General features: G+C 46.1%; 1 protein-coding gene across 1 annotated transcript; it reads left to right on the top strand.

Annotated features, from left to right (window-relative positions):
• The first annotated feature begins 447 nt into the window (after positions 1 to 447).
• On the top strand, positions 448 to 2,893 carry CEBPB (CCAAT enhancer binding protein beta). The gene has a single exon (XM_079979759.1). It carries the CDS (start codon positions 928 to 930, stop codon positions 2,047 to 2,049), a length of 1,122 nt encoding a protein of 373 aa, XP_079835885.1. The 5' UTR covers positions 448 to 927; the 3' UTR covers positions 2,050 to 2,893.
• Positions 2,894 to 25,986: the final 23,093 nt, after the last annotated feature.

Genomic DNA, 25,986 nt, shown 5'->3' with positions numbered 1-25,986 from the left:
TACCCTGCTGAGCCCCCAATCCTCAGCACGTTTACTCCAGAGTAAGTAAGCCCAACTCAACTCCACGGACCAGGACGCAAAAGGAAACAATCTTGAGTGTGCATCTTGAACATGAAACACACTGGACAAATGGTTCCTCTTTTTGAGTGTGCGTCTCCCAGGACCAGGCTGCAAAAGAGCCGGTGGATTTGGCTGCAAGGTCGCATCGCCTGTTCTTGCCTTGGAAAGATCCAAGCAGCGTCGTAAAGACACGCACAGAGAGAGTTAGACAGATCGATCGACTTGAAATGAAAACTTTGTCCCGGCTGGGGAGAATAAAGCCCCTCCCCGGGCCAAACCCAATCCACCCATGCCTCCCTCCTCCCCTCCCCTCGATCCGCGCCTTGTTGTTGTTATTATGAATGGCCCAGGCTCCGGGAGGTCCACACGCACTCGGAGCGCGCTCCTTCGAGGCTGCAGCCAGCGGGCGAGGCGCTTTCGTGCGCTGCGCGAGCTCGTGGCAGCCAGCCAGCTAGGCGTGACGTCCCGTTGCCAAGGGACGCGCCGCCCCTATAAATAACTGCGCGCAAAGGAACTTTCCCAAGTCCGGAGACTTTTAAGCGACGGCGCGGCGCCCGGAGCAACCAGATGGTCCGCAGCGAGCTTCACCCGCAGCCACACAGCCCGGCAGCCAGCGGCCGCAGCACCAGCAGCGGGGTCCAGGAGAGCCTGGAGCTTCGGGGTCTCTGAAGCATTGCGGGCGCGGACGGTCAGCGGGCGCGCTGGGGAAAGGAGCCCTCTCCAAGGAACGCAAGGGCTTTGCGCGACCGATCGTGCTCGCCGTCTGAAGCCAGCGACTCGACCGCCCCAGCAGCTCCGGGGGGCCGGGACTCCCTCTTTCTCCCTCGCCCCCTTCCCCGTCTGCTCCCCGCCTCTCCTTTTGCTTTCATGCAACGCCTGGTGGCCTGGGACCAGGCATGCCTCCCGCTCCAGCCGCCGGCCTTTAAATCCATGGAAGTGGCTAATTTCTATTACGAGGCGGACTGTCTGGCTGCTCTGAGCAAGCTGCACCCCCGGGCTCCAGGGGGCCGCTCCATGACCGAGCTCACCGTCGGAGACCACGAGAGAGCCATCGACTTCAGCCCTTACCTGGACCCTTTAGCATCGCAGCAGCAACAGGCGCAGCAGCAGCAGCAGCAGCAACAGCAGCCGCCTCCTTCCGCGGCAGCAGGGGGCAACTTTGAGCCGGTTTGCAGCAGCAGCGGAGGCAGCAGCAGCAGCGGCGGCGGCGGCGGGAACAGTAGCCAAGATTTTCTCTCCGACCTCTTCTCGGAGCAGGACTATAAAGGCGGCGGGAAAAAGCACCCCGATTACGCGTACATCAGCCTAGCCAGGCACGGCCACCACCACCACCCGGGCGTCGGGCAAGCAGGCCACAAGGCCGGCACGCTGCTGGGCTGCTACCCGCCCATGGTGGAAACCAAAGTGGAGCCGGTCTTCGAGCACTTGGACTCTTGCAAAGGGCCCCGCAAGGACGAGGGCGGCGGCGGCGGCGGCGGCGCAGGGCCCGGCCTGGGGGGAATGTCCTCTCCTTACGGCAGCACCGTGCGCTCCTACTTGGGCTACCAGTCGGTGCCGAGCGGCAGCAGCGGCAACCTCTCCACGTCGTCGTCTTCCAGCCCGCCGGGCACCCCGAACCCGTCCGATTCCTCGAAGTCCGCCTCGGCCGGAGGAGGAAGTGGCGGCGGCGGCGTTTACCCGGCAGGCCCCGGTAGTGGCGGCGGCGGAGGTGGCGGCGGCGGCGGCGGCAAGCACAAGTCGAAGAAGTGCGTGGACAAGCACAGCGAGGAGTACAAGCTGCGGCGCGAGAGGAACAACATCGCCGTGCGCAAGAGCCGCGACAAAGCCAAGCTGCGCAACATGGAGACGCAGCACAAAGTCTTGGAACTGACTGCCGAGAACGAGAGGCTGCAAAAGAAAGTGGACCAGCTCTCCCGGGAGCTCAGCACGCTCAGGAACTTGTTCAAACAGCTGCCCGAGCCGCTCTTGGCCACCTCCGGACACTGCTGACCCCCAACCGACCCCCGACGAGAGCTGAGGGGGGAAGGGGGTTGAGTTGGGGAGCAGGAGGGCGCAGGCGGCGCATGGAGTTGGGGGAAAGGATCGGCGAGGTTGGGGGCGGTGGGATCTGGGGTGGGTTTGTACACGCGCGTCTCCTCGCTCCTTACAAGGCGAGGCAGAATCGTGGGGGAGAAGTCGAGGGAGAGAGCGAGCCCAGAGGGTTTACATATATGAATGCGTATCATTTTTATTTTTATTATTTCTCCTTTAATTCGCGCGGTCAATTGGGAGAAGCCTTCCGCTCTAAGCTACGTGCTGTCCAACTCCTTCGGCTGGCGCGGGGAGTCTCCTGGCGGTTTCCATTTACCTCTGCAAACCTCATGGAGGAATCGTGATTTGTTTTTTTTTTTACCCCCTCCAACTTTTCTTGTTACTGTTTTTTTCTAAGAAAAAAAAAGGTGACGGCAAACCCGACACAAGCCACTTAATTTCCGATCTGATGTCTTTGCAGCGGTTCCCCCCCTTTCCCCCCTTTTTTTTCTTTTTGGGTTGAATGCTTGTGTTATTTAAGAAGAGAGAGAGAATAAAGTAGAGAGAAAGAGAGGCCAGAGTGATGCAATCTTTAAAACATGGCTGGAAAAGCTGGCTACACATGATGCAACCTCGTGTAACTGTCAGTCATGGATTGAGTAATCTGTTAAAGATGTTCCTACAGTTGTTTTTTATTATAAAGAATGGTCTATTTCTATAAGGAGAAAAAAAGACATATGTATATTTTGGGATCTATGCATTCTTGCTACACATGAAGCATTAATGAACAATTTTAATAAAACTTTATTGTCAGGACGGAAAATGAGAGCTTGTTTTCTTCAAGGTGCTAACTCTCCACTATATCAGGGGGGGGGGGAGGGCAGCAATCTAGAACCATTAAAATAACGGAGTGGTGTCCCAGTGGCTGAAATAGAATATAGATTTCTTCCAGTTCTTCGTTCAGCAGAAATTCCCGAGAGAACCAGCTTGGAACCAAAGCAGTCACTTCTTCCAGTTCACTGCCTTGTTGCTGAAACTGTCGATCTGCTTGTGAATGACTACAAATTGGGGAGACCTGGAACTGCAGGTAACGTATAAGGGGATGACAAAAACATAATGGGTCTTGTTTCCTTTATTTCTCATTTATTTTCCTGGTGTGATAAACCAATATTTCTGATCTGTTTAAGTAACTGCAGAGGATTGGGGGGCGGGCGGGCGGGAGGAATAAGAAAAAGATAGATTTGTGTGTCATAGGGATACATTTGAGCTGGTTATGCTGAGAATACATTCATCAGGAAAGGTTGGAATAAATTATTTAGGCATATCTATTTCAAAACTTTTCCAGAATTTCTGAAAGAGTTGTGGGCAGCCTACTTCTCTGCAGTCCATTTTTGTGAATGCCCAGATTTTAGTTTTAAGGGCGGGGGAAGTTTCTAAGCCTCATGACACAGATTAGGTTGAGAACGATACAGTGTCAAAACACAGATGCCAAGTAAGGCGTTAAAATTCTTTTTCGGATCTCATTGCTTTTTTTTAAAAAAAAGATGTCATACTTTTAAATGTCAAACTAACTTGTTTGTGACAATCTCGAACAACATTCTCGCATAGGCAATTAACAACAACAGAAAGAAGGGATTGCAGAATAAGTGAGATCTATGTCCCCCAAGCCTAGCAGCTACCATATTAAAGTGAATTAGATGCAAAGTGTGTTAATTGCAGGTAAAAATAAGGCAATTAACCCCCGCCTCTGGCGTGTGGATTTCCAGTGTTCTTTATTTGTAGAGCATGCCTAGCCTAGCATCTTCCGTCCAACTTTATTTAGTTACTTACTTTAGCGAGGCAACCTGTGGCAAAAGCAGTGATGTTCATGTAGAACTTCTGCCTGTCCAGTGCACTGAGAGCAAGCAGTGTTTTTGCACAGGGGAAGCGCACTGGACAGGCAGATATCCAAAAGTTCATGCTAGCGATTGTGGAATCTATGATTTCTCAAGACCAGGAAGCTGAATGTTCCTAGCCTTGCATAGTTTGCTCATGTGTCTATACTGCTAGTAAAATGTTAACAGTATGTGAAGTTGGGGTGTGTGTGTGTGTGTGTGTGTGTAGAGGAGAGCTTGGTAAAGGACTGGTCTTATTCAGCAATTTACTATGAATTTAGGCCCTTTTAAAGTACTTCTAGGTTCTAAATTCTGATACGTGTATCGAAGAAAAAAGCTTTAAATCTTCCCTGCTGCCCTTTGCACTGATGAAATGCAGAATTCACTTTGCTTGGAGGCTGTTGACCTAAACATTGCTCTTGTCGATATCCACTTCAGGGAAAAGCAGCAGCAGCAGCTCCTAATTCTCTGCTTGCTGATGAAACTTAGGTTTTCGCTAACAACGAATGCAGCTTCATGGAAAAGTTGAGCTCAGTTTTTACCTACAGTGGTCCACAGCCCAGTTACGTTCAGGCTTTCAATCGTTTGGTCTGCCAAACTGTATTATGACCTCCCCAAAGGCTTGCAAAGGCATACCAAGAAGAACAAAGGTATAATGTCTTTATGTTGCTTTGCAGATGGTTCGTAGGTAAGGGAATGTGAAAACGGCGTGAACTGTTTCTGTTCATTGGCCTTCATCAAGGGCAAAGGCTTGCTGAAATGACGCAGTATCCGGTGGTGGAGAACCTGTGGCCCTCCAGATCTTGCTGGACTCCATCTCCGATCCATCAGATCCAAGCATGATCAATGGTCAGGGATGATGGGAGTTGTAGTCCAACAGCAGCTGAAAGGCCGCAGGTTCCCCAAGCGGAACTGATCAACCTCTCTGCAAAGTAGAGTCTTGTATCTAACATATTGTTTTCACACAAATTATTGCCCTCCTCAGATTGCTGTTCTGTGCGTGCTTCCTTGGAAAAAACATGCCATTGAATTTGCTGGTCTGCTGAGTAAATAGGCAGTGGCGGACCTTGGAGACTCAAATTTCAGCGGTGCCCTGTGTGACACCAAAATTTCACGCCCCCTGCCTCTCGTGCTCCATTCTAAATAATAGTTGTGGGGTCCCCATTGTGGCTGAACCAGTCGAGCTCCCCTAAATCCGCCTATGTAACTATGCACAGGATCAGTCTCTTAGAGTGCAACCCTATATATGTCTCCTTGGCAGTAGGTTTCATGGAGCTCTGTGGGACTTCATCCTAAATAAGTGGGAAGTTCAGCCTTAGTCTGGGAAAAGCAACAGCTTGGAGTAAGTGTGTATTCAGGTGCAATGTATTGTAAAAGGGCAGGTTCTTGGGGCAAGCGCTAACTTCTTAGTTGCAAAATGCAGGCCACAATCCCGAGAACTGAAGAAGCTCTGTGTGCCCAGGAGGCCTTTAAGACCTGTATTTCTTGTACAGCAGTTCCCTATGCCACATAGCAGAAGCACTTTATGATCTCATGGAAAAAAAATATGTTGTGGGGAGCAAGTGGGAATAAAGGTTCCTAAAGTAGTTTTTTGAGTTGTGGTTTTAAGGTTGCAATTGTGCTTCATTAAACTCAATAAGGCCTAGATTTTAAAAAGGTTTTCCTGTGCTCGTTTGATTTTTTGTTGAGGATGGGTTATTTGAATAGCAAGCTGTCCTTCTATATCACAACTTGCTTTTGAAACTTGAAAATAGTTTGCTGTGCACTATGTGAGGCTGCTGCTCAAGATACAAAAGGCCAAAGCAACTCTTGTTCCACGACACTAACAGCACAGTTCTTTGACAGATTTTCTTGCTGATTCCTGTATGTGTTTCGGTGAGGCAATTTTTAATGGCTCTTAACAGAGAGAATAATTATCCTTTGCCTTTTCTGATATCCCTCTTCTGGCCTAGCATTAATGTAATAAGTTATTTCAGAACTAAAGACAAATTTCCAGAATTTTTGAAAAGTTCACAGTTCCAGGTGTGATCCAGGCAGGGTTAGGCACTTTAAAATTAATTTAATTAAGTGGGAGAGATTTAAGTATGTGCTTAGCTCTCCCTCTGGAGCTAGACTGCTAGATTCCCGGGTTTTAAAATAGTGGTTTTATATATATTTCAGTACTTGCTAGTTAATTTAAAGTTCAGTGTAAATTAGTCTCTCAACCTTATCTGTTTTTTTTAAAAAAATATATATAAAATGGTTTGATTCAAACAATTAAAAATTCCATCTCACCACTAGGCACGATATATTATCTTGAAGTTGGTAGTAGCATTTGTTGTGGTGTTGGAGGTTTGTGGATCTAAATAAATTTAATGCCTTATTTCTCTCCATTCAACAATGGCTTGTGGTTGCCTTCCCTATGTCCCAAAATAGCAATATGAATGCACATACATTCTTTTTATTTATTTTTAAATAAATTAATAATAATAATAATAATAATAATAATAATAATAATAAATAAAAAAAAAACAAGCAAACATAGATTACAATTTCATGGTATTAACAATTGTTAGTCTGTTACTACAGCAAAATCAATTTAAAAATCTTGGGTTTCCCCCCATTCTGATGATTTGTAGCCCTTTTTTCTTATCCGAAAAGAAGCCCAAGGCAGCTGACTACATCATACAAAAATTACTTAAGTGGTATTTTAAAGATTAGCAGAGTTTCTGTAGCATAAGCGGACTTCTTCACAAAAGTTTTTGCTACAATAGACTTAAGGAATTGTAAGACTTCTTCCAAACGCAATTGTGCACTGATAAAATAAACTGTGTGTGATTTTACCAATATGCTATGTTGAAATATATTTACTAGCAAATGGGTTTAAGAAGATTGTGTAACTAGTCTCATAAATCTAAAACAGAATGTAAGCAATAATTTCTTTATTCATTTCTTTGCATTTATAAACAAACTTTCACCCAGCATGCAACTCAATGTGGCACAAATGGATTCTCAGGTGACCTTCTTTTTGGTCTGATCAGAACCAGACCTGATTAGCTTCCTATAATGTGCTTTCAGATCAGTTAACTTAACCTGTCTCAGGGATGTGAATTTGCAGGTTCCCCTATTGCAAAGAGATTCATAAAAAAGTGTGTACACACGCAAGTGTGCGAATGAGAGATATAGTATACATGCTAGCTAGGCCATTCTTTGTGTTTTTCAAGCAATGCTTAATTAGTCATAATTATTTAAAAAGAAAAACATATTTTGAATTAGATTGATGTAAATTAAAGCAGAAGGGGCCCCCCAATACCCCAGAGCAGGTTTCTTTTTCCAGGGTTTGGCAGTTTTCAGGTGCAGATGAGGGGAAGCAACAGTCCTGTTTGTATGAGACCAAACCATTGTGCAAGCAGACCACCGTGGTTTCATATCACCCTCAATATTTGAATAAACCAAGTATCTTGCATCATTTTCTCAAGTGCATTCTTCTTGCACCATTGTGAATGTGGGGGGTTATTCTGTTTTCAGAATCAATCTCCCCGCTTTTTTACTTTTGAAAAGAAAAACTCAAGAGAATGTTAGAAATCTACCTATATATAGGAATCTTTTTTTAAAGACAGTAATCCTAGGTGGATTATGTTTAAGCCTACACTGTACATTCATTCATTTCTTTGGAAATATGTGGATTATCGTCAGGCACAAGCAAAGCAAACTGTTGGACCTCCCCCCACCCTTTTACATTGTCATCCAAGTTGTGTCACAGTCCCATCTCCTAGAGCCCATGTGCAGAGATTTCCATGTGTATGGTGAGGTGACTGCTTGGGATTGGGGGGGGGGGCAGGCTGAAATCCCACCACACAGTCCTGAAACTTACTGAATGAACTACTTGGAGGAAAGTTGGGATATACTTAAAAAAAACACAAAAAACTGCACTGATCATAGCTGTCAACCACCCCTCTTTTTGTGGGAAATTCCCTTATTCCAGTGCCATTTCCCGCTGCTATCCAGGATTGTTAGATATCCCGTAGACTGTCCCCGGGACAAGTGAGGCTGCTGATCCCTTATTTTCAAATCTGAAAGTTGACAGCTATGGCACTGATCACATACATGCATCATGCTGCAGCTGTGCCTTAGACCTGTGCTACATGAAGAGGGCATTCTGTGTCTCACAAAGACATGCAACGTTTAGGGCCAGAACTGGGCTTCACATAAGTGTTGCTGATGCTCAGACCACAGGGAAGGTTTGACCAGAGCTAGTCTTGTTCGGAGAGCTGTTGTGTAGGGACATCACCTGCCACATCAGCTCATATTGGACCAGTCCATGTCTTGGGAACTGAGAGGGAGGTGGAAAGGGCCATTTAAGTTACATTGCATAAATTCCTCCCAGATCTACTGAATGTTGCTAGTCAATTCCCTTCCTTCCAACTCTCGGATGCAGCCTGCTTAATCCGATCTCCGACTAGCCTGGTAAGGACTGTAGCACAGACAGACACCCCTTGTAGGAGCTGTCTCTCTCTTCATTGTCTAAGGCACAGCTGTGGTTTTTCCATCCATGTGAAAAAGTGCCTGGTTTGTGTCCACACCCATATTTGGAATGGAAGAAGTCCTCAAATGCAGGGCTGGCTTGTGTAATCCCAATGAAAATCAATGGACACAAAAATTACCCTCGTTTTGGGTTGTGGTCAAGTGCTGCCATTGCACCCACAGCAAGGGAGTAAGTCTTTGATGGTTTTAATGGGACTGCCTCAGTTTCCCAAATAAATGGGGTTGAGAAAGTCCTTATTACGACACGAGTTTTCAACATTCTCCTTCATCTGACATACAATGGGCCAGCTATGCAAAGGCTTCTTCTTTTAGCACTCAGTCTTTCCACCCTCCTGCATATTAGACTTCGTTGAAGAGAAAAAAAGAAGACCCTAGAGCTGAATAAATAAATCTGTCAGCCACTGGGACCCGGCCAACTTTGGGGGACTTTGAGAAATCCTGAAGCTAGCACATGAAAGGAAGCAACAATTTGCAGAGGGTGGGTCCTGAGGGAGATGGCCTTGCACTCACATATATATATATATCTCCTCTGGGATGCTGAAGCAATCAGACTGCCTGTCCTCTCTCCTAGCCCATTTTCTGCTCAGGGCCAAGAAGGCCAGACAGAATAAGATATGCGGGAATGGGCCAAGAATTCAAATGATGACAATGGAGTACAAAGGGGATAAGCAGGCTTGGGAGAGAGAGGTCAGAAGATTAGAACCCCCAGGTGTGGCCTGGATAAGATAAGGCATGTCTCCTTCCAAAAGGCCTTCAGGCATATTCCTCTTAACCATTATGAGATGAGCTGTTTTGAAAAACTCCCCTTTCCTATGCACGCGCACAAAGGCACAGCGCCTCAAGACTCCTGGCAAATTGGCACACATGTCCCGTTCCAAATAGGCACGTAAATAATTCTAAAGCATTGCTGGAACACCAACATGTCCTTTGGCTAATGCTGCTTCCACCTTTGGAAAGCCAGTTCAGGCAGTCTCACAACAGAGAGCCCTTCACCCTGCCTCGGCTGGTTAGCTTTGTCACATTGTCAGTAATACACAGAGGAATATGGGATAGCTTCTCAGGTGTCATCAGTGCCAGTTGCTTTTGCAAGAAGCCGAAAGAACATGCCAATGAACCACTGCAGAAGTGAACAAGGTGATAAGGAAGGTATCCTTGAAAAGAACAGGTAACTCCATGAAGTTATATAAATGTTGGGCGTTTTCTGAGCTGAGAGTTGAGAACAAGCAGGTACGATCTGATCCTAAGCACCCCAAGATGAGTCCTGGTTTCAGTGAGCCTACCCACTTCCAGGTATGTGGGCTTAGGACTACAGCCGTGGCTTGCACTGCAATACACATTTACTAAGGAGTAAGTCCTCCTGGACTCAGCAGGCTGAGCAAGCAGGCCAAGGACCAGGGTGTGAGACTTCAATGGACCAATGTTCATATTGAATGGAGTGCTGATGGTCATACCTTTGAAACAAAAAGTTATGTTAATCCAATTGCAAAAAAGTACAAACAAATCCAGTACCTGTCAGATCGCAAGCCAGCTCCATTTTAGCATATCTGTGATCAAGCCCTAAAGTCAGGGGGAAACCACATAAATCATAAAGACAAGAGTTGACAAGCATTGAATGAAGGTATATGCAGAAGTTGCTGCTCTTGCTGGCAAGGACTCCTCAAGCAAGAAAAGGAACTTGCAACTCCCCAGGAAATGTCTAGGTGCAACATGGTTGCCAAGATCCATGGGAGATCATCCTTGGAAAACTGGGATGTCATACAGCGGCCAGACTAAGATCCCAATTGCGCTCCCCTTTGATCCAGATTTGATCTCAGAAAGATGGCGCAGGGATTGGCCACAGAACACACATTCTCCTGAATGAGAACCTTGTGGGTGGATAACCAAAGTGCTGGGAGTGTGTACAGTTGCCAGCTCTCCACTGACTTCATGCTCTTGTACCCTTTCCAAAGTCAGAAGTGGGAGGAACCAGCTCTGGTTGTTTAGTCTTTCTTCCCTGCTGCAAAGATGCAAAAATGAGCTCAGATATTTTGGTGTCAGAGGCAGCAAATTCAAATGCCACCATCTCTCTGGTGATTATGAGAATAAATGAAAGAATATACAAATTTGTTCCACCTTAAGGGTACTCCCAAACCTTTTCTGGTAGACAAGGTTGGCCTAAGACATTTATCTGCCTGAGGTGGCATTTCACGTAATATCCTCATGCAAGGGTACCAGCTGAAGTGCTAGTCGAAATTATTTTGGCACCTGAAGCCTGGCAGAGAAAAACATGTCTGAGTAGAAGCCAGCAGGATTTAAATTAAGCTGATGCAAATTACCCCTGTTCTAAGCCTTTAATAAGTGTTTAAAACAGAGTTTGACCTAGCAGTTCGAAAGCACATCAAGTGCAAGTAGATAAATAGGTACTGCTCCGGCGAGAAGGTAAACGGTGTTTCCGTGCACTTCTCTGGTTCACCAGAAGTGGCTTAGTCATGCTGGCCACATAACCTGGAAGCTGTACCCCAGCTCCCTCGGCCTATAAAGTGAGATGAATGTGCAACCCCAGAGTTGTCTGCGACTGGACCTAACGGTCAGGGGTACCTTTACCTTTTACTTGTGTAAGTTCTGCCAGGTCACCAGGCATAGCTGTCAAGTGTCCCTTATTTGAAGGGACAGTCCCTTATTCCAGCGCCATGTCCCGCTGCTGTCCCTTATTGATGGATGTCCCTTAAATGATGTCCCTTATATTTCAAAGGAAGCAGCGCCTCTCCCTCCCTCCCTGCCGGCCAGGGAGGAGGGAGGCTCCAACTGTGTTGCTTGGCTGTGTTGCTCACCCAATAAGAAGTCTAAGAACGACGGGGGGTGGGGGGTGGAGCTTGTATGCCTTGTGTGTGACTAGTTAATGCAAGCTGAGGGGTTTTTTGAATGTTGGACGCCATTTTGTTGCACGTGCTGCTGCAAACTTTGCAGTGCAAAGCCAGGCCGGGGAGCCATCTTAAGTTGAGGCTGCATAGGCCTTGTGGTGCATGTGATTCAGATTCTATTCAGTTGAACCTCTGGTTACAAAGTTGGTTGGACAGTGTTCTCAAAGCTACCCAGCATGAGTTTGACCAGACTGCAGGAGGACAGGAAGACTGGAGTGCCTGGAACAGGTGAGGCTGCAGGTCCCTTATTTTGGCTGCTGGTCCTTTATTTTCAAGGCTGCTGGTCCCTTATTTTCAGATCTGTAAGTTGACAGCTATGTCACCAGGTCACAGTTAGGGTCCAGCATAAATCTCCTCTGCTCAATCCTGCCTTTTCCATTCCCCTGGAACACCCATTTTTCAGGACTTAAACTGGTGTAAAATCCACTGGATTCAGCTCAGCTGGAGGAGCCCTGAATAACCCCAGACCAGGGAGTTAACACAGACTGGGATCAGTTTAACTGGGATGTGGGGTTTATGCTGTTGTAGGTAAGCTGGGCCAGAAATTGGTAAGTATGGAACTAACAAAACATTTGAGAACAGCGCAAGCTTTCAAATTAACTATATAGTAGAACAATGCATGAGTAGCTCTGTCTTCCTCAAAAGCTTGCATGCTTTCACAGAAATCTCTCTCTCCCCCCCCCCCCCGCCCCTTCAGTTAAGGATATATCTCCCAGCCAGTTTTATATTTTGAGGAATCAGTGCACAGAAAATTGTTACTGCAAATTCACTACGTACCTAAATTCCATTCACTTTTCACACAGAGACTTTTTAAAAAAATTAAATAAGCTGCTTTCTGATTGGCTCCCTAACCCAGGCCTATACAGTTGTGAGCCAATCAGAGTGAAGATTCAAAGGAAGGGATTGAGAAAGTACAGCTGTTGTTAAGACCAGCTCATTGTAAATTACAGTTGTCCTCCCCTTCGAAACAAGCATGGGGACGTGTTTGTTTTCTATAAATACCTTGGGTTTGTCATCTGATTGCAAAAGCAATTCATTAGTATCAGGGGAAGATCGCCAAATCGGCCTCCAAATGACAGTAACGGCGATCAGGGCTCTCGCAAACCAATGCTAAACTTTATCCACCTCCTACGCTGGGCTGCCAGCAATCTGTGTCCACAGGAGTTTTACAAGCCAGATTTATGCATATGCCAATAAGGTGAAATTAACGTTGCAGTGCTGCAATGGGAAAAAATGTTTCTTTGCAACATGATGAAACAGTTACTTGGCTGGAATAAAACAGAAGGAGGCTTGCAGGGATAAAGAAAGGTGCCCAAGCCTTCTCAGGGGATTGAGGGGGCGAGGATCTGTTGGCTGGCTGAGTCTTTTGTTCAGTTCCTGTTCCTATTCCTAAAAGGTAAAGGGACCCCTGCCCATTAGGTCCAGTCGTGGATGACTCTGGGGTTGCGGCGCTCATCTCGCTTTATTGGCCGAGTGAGCCGGCGTACAGCTTCCAGGTCATGTGGCCAGCATGTCTAAGCCGCTTCTGGCGAGCCAGAGCAGCGGACAGAAATGCCATTTACCTTCCCGCCGGAGTGGTACCTAGTTATCTACTTGCACTTTGACGTGCTTTCGAACTGCTAGGTTGGCAGGAGCTGGGACCAAGCAATGGGAGCTCACTCCGTCACAGGGATTCGAACTTTCTGATCGGCAAGTCCTAGGCTCTGTGGATTAACCCACAGTGCCACCCTGGCGTTAAATCATGTTTTCTTTTTTAGGATGTGGTCAGGGCAGGCCATAGGGGTGAACTCCCTGGGGCTCTGAGCACCCACAAAATTCCCTATGAAGGAACCTACAAATTTTGGTGCCAGGCCCATGCACAGTGCATGGCGCCCACAGCCCCAGAAACCCACAATTAAGCTGACACTTCTGGGGGCAGGCCCAAGACATTTTGCTACCTGAGGCAAAGCCAACAAATGACAACCCCTAACTACCCCCTCCCCTGCTGCCTCCAGACATGGTGCATTGTTCCCAAAGGCAGCAAATAAAATAAAAAATAGTCACCTGAGGCAGGAAAACCACCCAGCAGCTCCCCCAGCTTTACAGCGGCAATAATAAAAAACCAAAACCTCCTAAATGAGTCCGATTGGATTCATAGGGCTTTCTTCTTTTTTCCCACCCTCCTCCTCCTATTTATTTTTGTTGTCTTACCTACCCTCCTGCTCTTCACCCTAAGATCCCAAGACTGGTCTCAGAGATTTAAAATTTATTTTAGAAATGGAGTCTTGCTTCAGTTTAAAGCAAAAGTGTTTGAAGACCAAGATGCGCATGTTCTTTTCACAGTTGTGGAACCATTCACAGGTCAGATCTCTTGCTTCAGACCAGGTAACACTGAATTGCACCTGTTCTTCTAGTGATAATTGCAACTCTTCATCTGATAGTGTGGCTGTATAAAATAATGATAATGCAACATTACATAGTGCTCCCCACTTCTTCTTATAGAGTTAACCCACAGGATTCAAAGGTAAAATGAAATCAAACAAAGGGGGAAACATAGGAATCAATGAAAATTAACCAAAGGCTCCTGTCTAGTTTTGAGACAAGAATAAAAGACAAAAATAATTTATTACAGTATTAACTTTTGAGGGCTAGAGGCCAATTCATTAAAGGCTGTGTGTGTGGGTGGGGGTGTGGGGGTGTGGACACATGTGTGCATGCACACCCACACCCATATTTACATCCATATTGATGTAGAGAGAGCAGGGTGTGTGTTTGTGTGTAAACCGTGATGGCAAAGAGGAACAAAATGCAATGTGGCAATTGCATTTGAAGCAAATCTATCTATAAAACAGTCCCAAGGACCTTTCACAAAGCAGCACTGTTGATAACACAAGCATCCTGGCACTGGAAAGCCAATTTGCACAAACGCTGGGCTTGAAAACAGCCGCTGCTATTTCAGTTGTGGCCTGAATCAAGGTAACAAGTTTTTACTCCGCTGTATGTCTTTCTTAGTTTACCAGGGCAAACACTGTTTTTGTGAACGGTCTCTGTGATTTTTCAAGGGGGAGGCCATACAGCACCAGCTATTCAGGAAGAAAATCCCAGGTTAAATTCCTGCTGCCTCCAGGTAGGCTGGGAATGTCCCAGGGCTAGTCAGTTTAGACAACAGTGAGCTGCATGGACCAATTGTCTTCCTATGTTCTGTTCAGTTTATGAAACTTTATGTCGTAATAAATTTGTTAGTCTATAAGGTGTCACAAGACTCTTTTTGCTTACAACAGTCTAAGATGACTACCCATCTGGATAAATGCATCATGTTTCTTTTCTTTTATTTCTTTTATTAAATTTATATCCCACTTTTTTCTCCCAAAGGGGCTCAGGATGGCAAATGGTAAGGTATAATCAGATTAAAGTGTTGTTGTTTAGTTGTTTAGTCGTGTCTGACTCTTGGTGATCCCATGGACCAGAGCATGCCAGGCACTCCTGTCTTCCACTGCCTCTCGCAGTTTGGTTAAAGTATATGTAGTCAAATATATATTTTCCAAAGGACTGATGGCTTAATGGGAGCTTAAGAAATGGGCCATGATTAATATGTGACACAGCGATAATAAGCAGAGTATAAAGTTGGTTGGTAAGCTCTTTTGGCCCATAGGCTCCTACAGATTATTGAGAAAGTGCCATGGGCGCCGCCCAGCTGGTCATTTCTCTTGTCTCTCCTTTGGATCATCCCCAGCCCTGAGAGACAGAAAGAGTGAAAGCTCACAGACATACTTTGCTTTCCCGAGGGATCTGGGTAAAAGTCAGATCCAGTAAAATTAATCTGAGCCTTAAAAAGCACACAGAGCTGGAAGAGGAAGTCGGAAAGTGCGCCACTCTTTCAACTTCCTCCTTCAGCTCTATGGACTTTTCAAGGGGGGGAAATGGTAATCTCCTTCCCCACTTCATGGAGTGGGGAAGGGACTTCATGGGCCCCAGTTTTACAGGAGGGATTCAATTGCATGCCATAAAGTTAGGTTTGATCACTTAAACTGGATAAAAATACTCAATCCCTCTACCACAACGAATCCACCTTAAGAAAGACTCTGACTTTTTGCAGTTAGGAAAGTGATGAGGAAACGCAGTAGAAAATGTGCTGTGGGTGAATAATTAAAGAGAAGGTGTGTAAGCACTGTGCACGCAACTCAGGATGAAATCAGAAGGAATGTTCATTGTCTTATAACTGTGCAACCAAATCAGATGTTCAGGAAAGACTGGGCATTGACTAACCTCCACATAAGCTTTGTGCAAGCAAAGCAGGATGAACTCTCAATAAATATGTTATCTAGAGAAGCCTTCACTGTGACAAAGCAGATAAGCCCTTACTTGTCTTTCACCAGAGAAACCAAGCATTCTAGGCAAACTCATCTTCATCTGCTTATGAAAGGTGTACAAATCTCCCCATTAATCATTCATCCTCACACTTTTCATTGAATTTTCCCTTCACTTTCCTAACTGCAAAAAGCCAATTTTTAAAAAGTGAATTTATTGTGTAACTGAGCTCTGCAATCCACATAAATTGTGCAAGCCTCGATTGCCAGTATGTGTTCAAATCCCTCTCATAAAATATGTACGGTCTGGAGATGGCCTGAGGCTTATTCAGAGATGCGCTTTCTACTGTGGCCTTGAGGTGGTTCTGGTGTGTGCCTGGCGAATGCAGTGCAGAACCTGGGTCCCCAGAATGAAGGTACAGACTTCCCAATCTAGGTCAACTCAAGCTCAGGCAGGCCACTAAGAATTCTGGTTCTTCTCAATGACAAGGAGAGTTCCCTGTTATATGGAATGTATGTGCCTGGCCTACCTAACAGGGTGTTAGCAACTGGCTGGGGATCAGAGACTTGTGAAGCAATAGCTTATTAATTTAGCAATGTCTGGTGCCAAGATCCATAGGCTCCAGCAGTTTGGAAGACAATAGCTGAAGCCAGTGGAGCCTTACCAGGAAAGATAATATAGTAGTTGGGTTAGTCTGTTAGCCTTCAGATTATTGCAACCGATTATGGAATGTTCTTCGTGCACCTGCCGGGATCTGAGCACTCAAAAGTGGAAGGTTAGACTTCTCCTCTTGTCCTAGATCATGGACAAGGGAGCCACCAGGAATACAATTCAGGCTGCTAAAAACCCAACCTGGCAGATAAAAAGATGGCTACGTAGAAATCCTACTTGCAGAGCAATCCTAACTATATGATGCTAGTGAAATGTACTGTCCCAGATAAGGAAGACACACTTCTGATAGTTAAAGCTTTATTGACAAGTATCAAACATCTCAAGGGCTGTCTCATGGGAGATGGAACAAGCTTGTTTTCTCCTGCTCTGGAGGACAGGACTTGAACCAATGGCTTCAAATGGCAAGAAAAGACATTCCGACTAAACATAAGAAAAACCTTTCTGACCCTAAGAGCTGTTTGACAGTGGAACAGACTCTCCTTCATTGGAGGTTTTCAAGCAGAGGTTGGATGGCCATCTGTCATGGATGCTTTAGTTGAGATTCCTGCACTGCAGAGGGTTGGACTAGATAACCCTGGGGGTTCCTTCCAACTCTACAATTCTTTGATTCTATGTGAAACACTTACAGCAGCTCCCACAGTGCTCCAGATACACACACGCTCACACACATTGAGGCTCTAGGTAGCTGTCCACAGGTCTAGGCCCTGTGAAGCCGTCATAGCAACAGTGGAGCCCTGCTCCCCCTCTGGCTTATATTCCCTCCTCTGAAGGGTTTCATGCTAGCAACCTGAGACTTCTCCTGCATGGATGTCATCACTGCTCTTCCCTTTTTAAGCCCCTCCTGGTTCTAGGAGACAGTCTTCCTCAGACTGCCCTGACTCTCATTCCTCCCCTGGCTCCTGCGTTATGGGTGGCATAACACCCCAGATATCACTGGTCCCCTCTCCTGGTCTCCTGCCTCCACCACACTCTCTTCTGAGCCCTGCCAGTCCCTGAGACTTACCTCAGCTTCAGTTTGTTACCCCAATTCCAAACTCCGGAGTGTGGATATCCTTGGCTGAGCTGGCCTAAGCCTGGCAAAGGGAAAACTAGAATTTGACTTACATGATCTTTTTTGTTGATTTAAGTTTCACCAGGTTGCCAGGTCATGTGGCCAAGCTGAATAGAGTTAGGATCCATAATAAGTCCCCCCTTCCTGCTGGCCCCTTTCCCGGAACCCCCATAATTCGGGGCTTACACTTGTGTATTTTTAGCTGAGGTGATATGTAGGGCTTATGCCAGCATAGCCTGGCTGTGCCAGGAACCTGCCAGCTGAGTTGGAGATCTGCTGGATCTTAACTGGATCTTATCGTTGTAGATCTTGGGTTTGGACCACTCCCTTGGATGTCTCCATTCCTTGTCACGTTCAGCATCTCAGGGCCATGCTGAAGGTCATGAGGGAACTAGGTCAGATGCACTACAACAGGGATAGCCATCTCCCACCAGCCCCAGGCAGCATGGCCAAGGGTCAGGGTTGGTGGGAGTCCACATCATCTGGCAAGCACCATGATGGCTATCGCTGAGCCATCACTGAGTACACAGCAGCTTTCCCCCTGAGACATAGAATTGAAACAGCAGGGCCGTTGGCAGGAGATCACAAGCAGAGTGTTTTGAGGACAATGCCCTAACATTCATACTTGCAACCAAGTAAGAGGTCATGCACAGGCTTCTGTCTGAAATCAGGAGGAATTCACATTTGCGCAAAGGGCCCCTCCAGTCTGCTGTCTTATTGTGAGTTCACTCTGTTCCTAACACAATAGCAGAGCGTTCGTGGTGGATTTATTTTGCTTTAGTTTGGTCTGTGAAGCTTCCACAATGCTACCACATGATTGCTGTCCACAAGAGCTATAGCACAATGAAAGCAGGACATTAAAAAGCCCCAAAACTTTTGCAGGTGTGAACAGTGTCAAAAGTGAGGCAGCCACCAATCGATGTCTATAAGGGGCCCACCTAGGCAGGCAGGTGCTGGACCGCTTCCCTGCAGTTGCTAACTCATATGGCTTCACTGTGCATGTGATGATTACCTCTCAGTTAGGGAGAACTTAGTGGGACATTGTCAAACCCTGAGTACCTGTGGATGTCATGCATGCCACTTGCCCCAAGAAGACAGAGAGGGAGAAATAGCAGCTTTATTGGGCTCACTGTGGATCTCCATCTGGAATGTGACAAGCTATGTAAAGAAAAAGAAGGCACCTTTCATCATATGTGGTGGACGTGTAAGGTAATAAAAACATTCTGGGAAATGATATATAATGAATTGGAAAAAAATGTTTAGAGTAACTTTCATAAAAAGCAACAACAACCCAGAAGCTTTCCTATTAGGAATTGTAGTTGCTGATATTCCAAAGGAGCAGAAAAGACTTTTTATGTACGTGATGACAGCTGCATGGATGTTATGAGCCCAGAGATGGAAAGAAGATAAAGTTCCTACCAGAGAAGAATGGCAAATTAAACTGTTGGACTATGCTGAGAAGGCAAAACTGACCGGAAAGCTCAGGAACCAAGAAGATCAAAACTTTAACAAAGAATGGAGGAAATGTATAATTTATCTTGGAGACCACTGTAAGCAGATGAAAACATTAGCAGGATTGCACTAACACTCTCAATGTAGCAAGTACTATGGAGATAATGGACTTCTGTAAAATATGGACTATTGAAAAAGATGCAGTAGAAAAGGATTAATAACAGGACCCATGGAGGGCAAGGTGGGAAGTCCAAAGATTTGGAGGAATCTTTAAATGTGGATGTGTATGGTTGTATTGTTATATATAATTTTATACTTTTAAAATCAAATAAAAAATATTTTTTTAAAAAAGGGGGGGAGAGACAAGCTATGCTCAGCAGGAGCAGAGGTGGCCCAGACAGACTCATTTTCATGTGCAGACTGAATGTTATTATCAAAAAAACAACAACCCAGTTGTTTGCTGTGGAAGGAAAATGGGAGAAAGGGGAGGCGAGATCAATTAGGCATAGTTCTGTCCAGCCAAGTGACTGACTTTAGCTAACAGTGAAAAGGCGGCTCTTGCTCCACTTCTCTTGACTTTTCACATTCCCTTTCCACTGATGTGCTACTTTACAATATGCAGGGAGCTGTTTATAGAAGGGTGTCTCCACAAATATCAGCTTCCCACAGTTTGAAGGGGAACAGCCTTGAAAGGTTTTTACAGAAGGAGGTTTCAGGCGGTTGCTATTTTCAGGTGGGATTCCTTCATGCACCAACCATTTCAGGTTATGCAGTTACAGTTGGAGGTGCACCGCAACAAAGCCACTTCCCAAAAAGATAGGACCTTTTGCAATAAGAAAGCGCTGGGGAAACGCACCGGAAAGCGTGCAACTGCATTTGCTTGAGGGGAACGTCATCTAAACTCCCCGTGAACAAGATCAGAAGGCATGCTCCATAAATAGACAGCTTCATCTAACCTCCCTGCAAACAAATCAGGACGAAGGCACAATAAACAGGTCACCTGAAAGCACCCGGAGAGTAAGGTAAAGGTAAAGGTACCCCTGCCCGTACGGGCCAGTCTTGACAGACTCTGGGGTTGTGCGCCCATCTCACTCAAGAGGCCAGGGGCCAGCGCTGTCCGGAGACACTTCCGGGTCACGTGGCCAGCGTGACATCGCTGCTCTGGCCAGAGCCAGAGCCAGAGCCAGAGCCGCACACGGAAACGCCGTTTACCTTCCCGCTGGTAAGCGGTCCCTATTTATCTACTTGCACCCGGAGGTGCTTTCGAACTGCTAGGTTGGCAGGCGCTGGGACCGAGCAGCGGGAGCGCACCCCGCCGCAGGGATTCGAACCGCCGACCTTTCGATTGGCAAGTCCTAGGCGCTGAGGCTTTAACCCACAGGCACAATTCCTCAGCGAAGATTAGTGTTGGGTGCTGATGCAATTGAGTTTATGGGCTTTTTGAAATTTTAATGATGTGCTGTGTTCTATCTACTGTTTTAAAATTGTATTGCATCCGTTTTTGCCTTTTAATTGTACAATAAGCCCGCAACTTACACACATTTAACTTGTGTGTTTTATGCGCTTGGCACAAATGTTTAAAAAAATAGAAAAGGGAGCGGAAAGGGGGCGGGCATCCAGGAAAAAAGCTTCAGCAATCCCACCCATCATCGAACCCAATGCAATTTGACTATGCACAATTTTGGCTTTACGTCTGATCCCCGGAATGTGACCCTTGCCTAATTGTGGACTTTACTGTATTGTAGCCTACCCTGGCATTGTCTGCTGAAGGGTGAGATAAACGTAATCTTAATAAATAAATGATAAATACGGTGACTCTTCTGGACCTCTCCCTCCATGTAAAATAGGCTGGGATTCTACTTATCGTTTTCAAAGTCACCCAAAGCAAAGGGAAGAAATCCACGGCTTCAGAGTGTCGCAATCCCTTCTGCCTCAAAGTGGGAATTACCCTTTGAAGGGCTTGTCATTCATTCTTGAGGCTCCATGGCATCTACTTTGAGGAAGTGGAGACAGGCTGGGGCAGATGGGAAAGGGCATGAATCACCTGCTTACGTAACGAGCGTTTCATCATGGGCAAAACCCCACCAGCTGAGCGACAGTCTGGCCTTTTGCCCCTGCACTATCATCTTCTGGAAATGGTGACTGACTCCATTCCCATACCCTGATGGTTGTTCGAGTTTGTGACTACGTGGCCTTCAGAGCCACCTCCACTGGCTGGAAGAGCTCACTTGAAATCGGAACGATGACTTACCTAGTATTGACCAAAGAGCATCAGAGATATCAATAATGGCTCCTCGACACTTATTGTAGAAGAATGTAAGCAAATTCAGGGTTATAAGTTTCAAATCTGGGCCTGGGAGAGGTGTGAGTGGCTTGGGCAAATGCCTGAGGCCCGCAGCCTCAATCAGCCAGTTGGAGAAAGCATATGTGATGCTTCTTTCTATTAAGTCCAGCCACCAACCCAATGGGCACAGCATTGGCCTAGTTTCTACAACACTAAGCCATAATTTATTAAGCTACAGTTTATTCAGTCATGGGTTAACATCTGCCCAACACACCTTCACTATGATTTATTTACTGCCAACAAACCACAGTCTGAAGCCAAAGTTTGGGTTTGTTTTCACTTACATGTGAACATAGCTTTCTTCCATGGTTTGTTTGGCCACTGGAGGTGGCCAGCAGTTTGGAGTGGGCTTGGGCAGCATTGCTTACTGGGTAACTAGAATCCTAAAGAGATGTCTTGCTGTTGTGGCTAAAAGCGTGAGCAGTGCTTCTTCGAGAACGCATGGTGTGAACTTTGCTGCTTGATTTAGTCCTGAGATGGCAGCAGAGGAGGACACCCTGTCTGCTTATTTGTGGCCCGTACTAGGTGCTGCCCACTATCTGGATGCAACCTTAAATTACCTTGTCTCATTTGCTGCTGAGCTGCTCCAGGTCCTTCAGTTGCTGTGCAGTGATGGTGATTTAACTCACCTCCTAAGCTTAAGCCGCTGATAACCATCTATGCACCCAAGATGGGAGTGGAGGAAAGCCGCAACTTGTGTTCCTCTAACACAGGGGCCAGCAAACTTTTTCAGAAGGGGGCCGGTCCACTGTCCCTCAGACCTTGTGAGGGACCAGGCTATATTTTGGGGGAGGGGAAATGAACAAATTCCTATGCCCCACAAATAACCCAGAGATGCATTTTAAATAAAAGCACACATTCTACTCATGTAAAAACACCAGGCAGGCCCCACAAATAACCCAGAGATGCATTTTAAATAAAAGGATACATTCTACTCATGTAAAAACAAGCTGATTCCCGGACCATCCGTGGGCCGGATATAGAAGGCAATTGGGCCGGATCTGGTCCCTGGGCCTTAGTTTGCCTACCCATGCTCTAGCAGAGCTCTTTGGCCGCCTCCAAAATCTCTGAAGGCTGAAACAATTGTAGCTTGCAAAATGCGTCCTGAATGAACTTTGCTGCTATTGCTCCCATCTGAAATATGCCTTCAGGCTGGGTAAAAGGGGGATTTGTAATTTTGTTTCTTTTCCTTTTTTTTCCCAGTGGTGTGTTTGTGTTCTGAAATGACCGGCCAAAATTTGGTCCGAAATTATATGAGAATGTCTCATGTGTTATCGCACGCACACACTGCTAGTTTTGCTGTCAGCCCTCCAGCTTAGTTGCCTTCCCCTTAGGCTGCAGGACATTCCATAGGCTGGTGGGAATAGTCACAGTTTTATTAAGTACCTAATAATACACTGTACAGTGACAGCATGTAATAGCAATAAACCCTCTCTGTAATTCTGCTTGACTCATCAAACAAAGTGGGGCAACTATGATTGATTGGGTTTCAGTAAACACGGCTTGAAAGAAAGCTCTTGGCAAAGGAGAGACAGTTTAATCCTCAGAGAAATTAGCAGGGCAGCCCCAAGTTTTACATTGTTTTGTTTTGCTTAGTTTTGTTTTTTAAAACACATTTTTGCAGAGCAGGAAAATAACATACCTAAATTGCAAAACACATTGGCTGCTGCTGGTGTGTTTGGGATTAAAACAAAAGCAATCAGTTCTTGCTATATGCAAACTGACTCTGCTGCTTGAGTTATCTAGCGAGCTTAGTTCTGCAGCAGACAAAGTATGTCTTCGTAAAACATTTTCTTGTGATGCTCAAGTAAGTTGAAGTTCAAGCTACAGGAAGGGTGGGGCTCCTTTTTTTTGGACTTCTTGCCCAACAACTGATTGGTTGTGTAAACTGAGAATGAAAAATGCTAGTACAGGGGGATCAACAGGGGATATCTGTGGCAGAGAATATAGCTCCATGTAATGAGGGAAGATCCACACCATACATTTAAAGTACATCTAATGCACATTCAAAGCAGATGGCTTCCCAGCAAAATAATCCTGGGAACTGTAGTTTGTTAAAGGTGCTGGGAATTGTAGTACAGTGTTAAGGAAAACTACAGTTCCCATGGTTCTTTTGAAGAAGTCATGTTCTATAATGGATGAACCAATTGGTTATGGTCCCAGACCAGAGATTATGTGCTATCACCATTCATTGAATGTGCTCTGAATGTATGCTGTGGATCTGCCCCTCAAGCAACAAAGTCAAGTTGTATTACAGTGGTACCTCGGATTAAGAACTTAATTCCTTCTGGAGGTCCGTTCTTAACCTGAAACTGTTCTTAACCTGAAGCACCACTTTAGCTAATGGGGCCTCCTGCTGCCGCTGCCGCACTGCCGGAGCACGATTTCTGTTCTTATCCTGAAGCAAAGTTCTTAACCCGAGGTATTATTTCTGGGTTAGCGGAGTCTGTAACCTGAAGCGTCTGTAACCCGAGGTACCACTGTATTAGCAAGCATTGCTTTCCCTCAAAGAACAAGAATGCAGATTGATGGCCCTTCAAATGTGGAAGCCTTGAAATGACCTTGAAAGTCAGCAGAATGGATCTTCTGCCCATCTAAACTGGGAATCCACTCTCAAGAAGAAAGCACGCAAGACCTGATGCCCTCCATGAACACATTAGCAATGAGCTGGTGTCTCCTTGCAGCCTAGGTAAGTTCTTGCCTGCTCTTCAAAAGCACAGGTGCGGGGTGTCTTTTTTTGCAAAGGGCCCTCCTGATTTATTTATTTTTTAAATGCATTCAGGATTATTTGTGCTGATGGTATCAGGACAATCAGATGTGCTGCCACTTTCAATACTGCTTGTGACTGCAAAATGTTTGGGGCAGACATATGGCTTTGTTTCTAACCAGTGCATGTCCTGTAGATTGCTGAAATCCTGCAACTTTGAATGAATGAATTTTATTATTTCGGTCACAGACCAGTTCCAGCCCACATACAATATCAAGGAAGTCATAAAACACAATAGGAATACATTTGAATTTGCAATTAGGTATAACAGGGACAATACAGATATTGTTGTTGTTTAGTTGTTTAGTCGTGTCCGACTCTTCGTGATCCCATGGACCAGAGCACACCAGGCACTCCTGTCTTCCACTGCCTCCTGCAGTTTGATCAAACTCATGCTGGTAGCTTCAAGAACACTGTCCAACCATCTCGTCCTCTGTCGTCCCCTTCTGTTGTGCCCTCCATCTTTCCCAACATCAGGGTCTTTTCCAGGGAGTCTTCTCTTCTCATGAGGTGGCCAAAGTATTGGAGCCTCAGCTTCAGGATCTGTCCTTCCAGTGAGCACTCAGGGCTGATTTCCTTCAGAATGGAGAGGGTTGATCTTCTTGCAGTCCATGGGACTCTCAAGAGTCTCCTCCAGCACCATAATTCAAAAGCATCAATTCTTCGGCGATCAGCCTTCTTTATGGTCCAGCTCTCACTTCCATACATCATTACTGGGAAAACCATAGCTTTAACTATACGGACCTTTGTTGGCAAGGTGATGTCTCTGCTTTATAAGATGCTGTCTAGGTTTGTCATTGCTTTTCTCAATACAGATATAGCAACAGTTTAAAAATATATAAATTGAAACTTAGTCACTAACATATAACCTAAAATTACCATTAAAACTTTTCATACCACTAATGTGCAGCTGGGGGCGGGGGGAAGGGGAATGTCCTGCTTTTGATACACTATAGTGCAAGAATGCCCCCCCTTCCATGTAGCAACCTTGCAGTAACGCTGGGTACCCATTGCAGAACTGACAAAGCAGAATGATGTGTGGACTGTCCAGTATAAATCCACTAAAGGTAAAGGTAAAGGTACCCCTGCCCGTACAGGCCAGTCTTGACAGACTCTGGGGTTGTGCGCCCATCTCACTTAAGAGGCCAGGGGCCAGCGCTGTCCGGAGACACTTCCGGGTCACGTGGCCAGCGTGACATCGCTGCTCTGGCCAGAGCCAGAGCCAGAGCCGCACATGGAAATGCCGTTTACCTTCCCGCTGGTAAGCGGTCCCTATTTATCTACTTGCACCCGGAGGTGCTTTCGAACTGCTAGGTTGGCAGGTGCTGGGACCGAGCAGCAGGAGCGCACCCCGCCGCAGGGATTCGAACCGCCGACCTTTCGATCGGCAAGCCCTAGGCGCTGAGGCTTTAACCTACAGTGCCACCTGCGTCCCATAAATCCACTACAGATCCACAAATGCTGGGAGAAGCACAGAGAGAGAAAAAACACCATGGCGCACCTGTAGCAGGAAAACTGGATGTCTTCATCTGCCCCACCTGCAATAAAACATGTCTCTCCCATATCAGTCTTTGCTGCCCCAGCAGGCATTGTAACTCTCCAAAATTTTGACTTTGCTCCTGAAGGCGCACTCTTCCATTGTCTCCCAAGACAGACGGATGCCAACAATAATGCATCAGTGACGTGTTGCAGAATACACCGGCCAAAGCAAACAAGCAAACAAACCACCAATCTTGGGCGGGGACAATATAGCTTTCCAGCATCACCTTCCCTTCTTCCCCCTCCCCTTTATAATTTGTCCACTCCAAGCTGTGTTTCTGAACAGAAAGCATGACTCTCCAAGGTCTCAGAATGCTGGGGCCGGCTCAAGACATTTTGACACCTGAGGTGAGTCACAAAATGGCACCCTCCTCCCCACCAGGGAAGAAGGGGTGAGTGAAGATCTGTATCAGGAGCAAGGGGGATAAAGATCTACGTTGGGATCTGCTGGCCCTGTCTCTCCTGCCACCCACCTTAGGGAAATGGATAACACGGAAGAGGAAATT

This window comes from Podarcis cretensis, assembly GCF_951804945.1.
Source record: "Podarcis cretensis genome assembly, chromosome: 6".
Lineage (NCBI taxonomy): Eukaryota > Metazoa > Chordata > Lepidosauria > Squamata > Lacertidae > Podarcis > Podarcis cretensis.
This window is presented reverse-complemented; position numbering and strand designations above follow the sequence as displayed.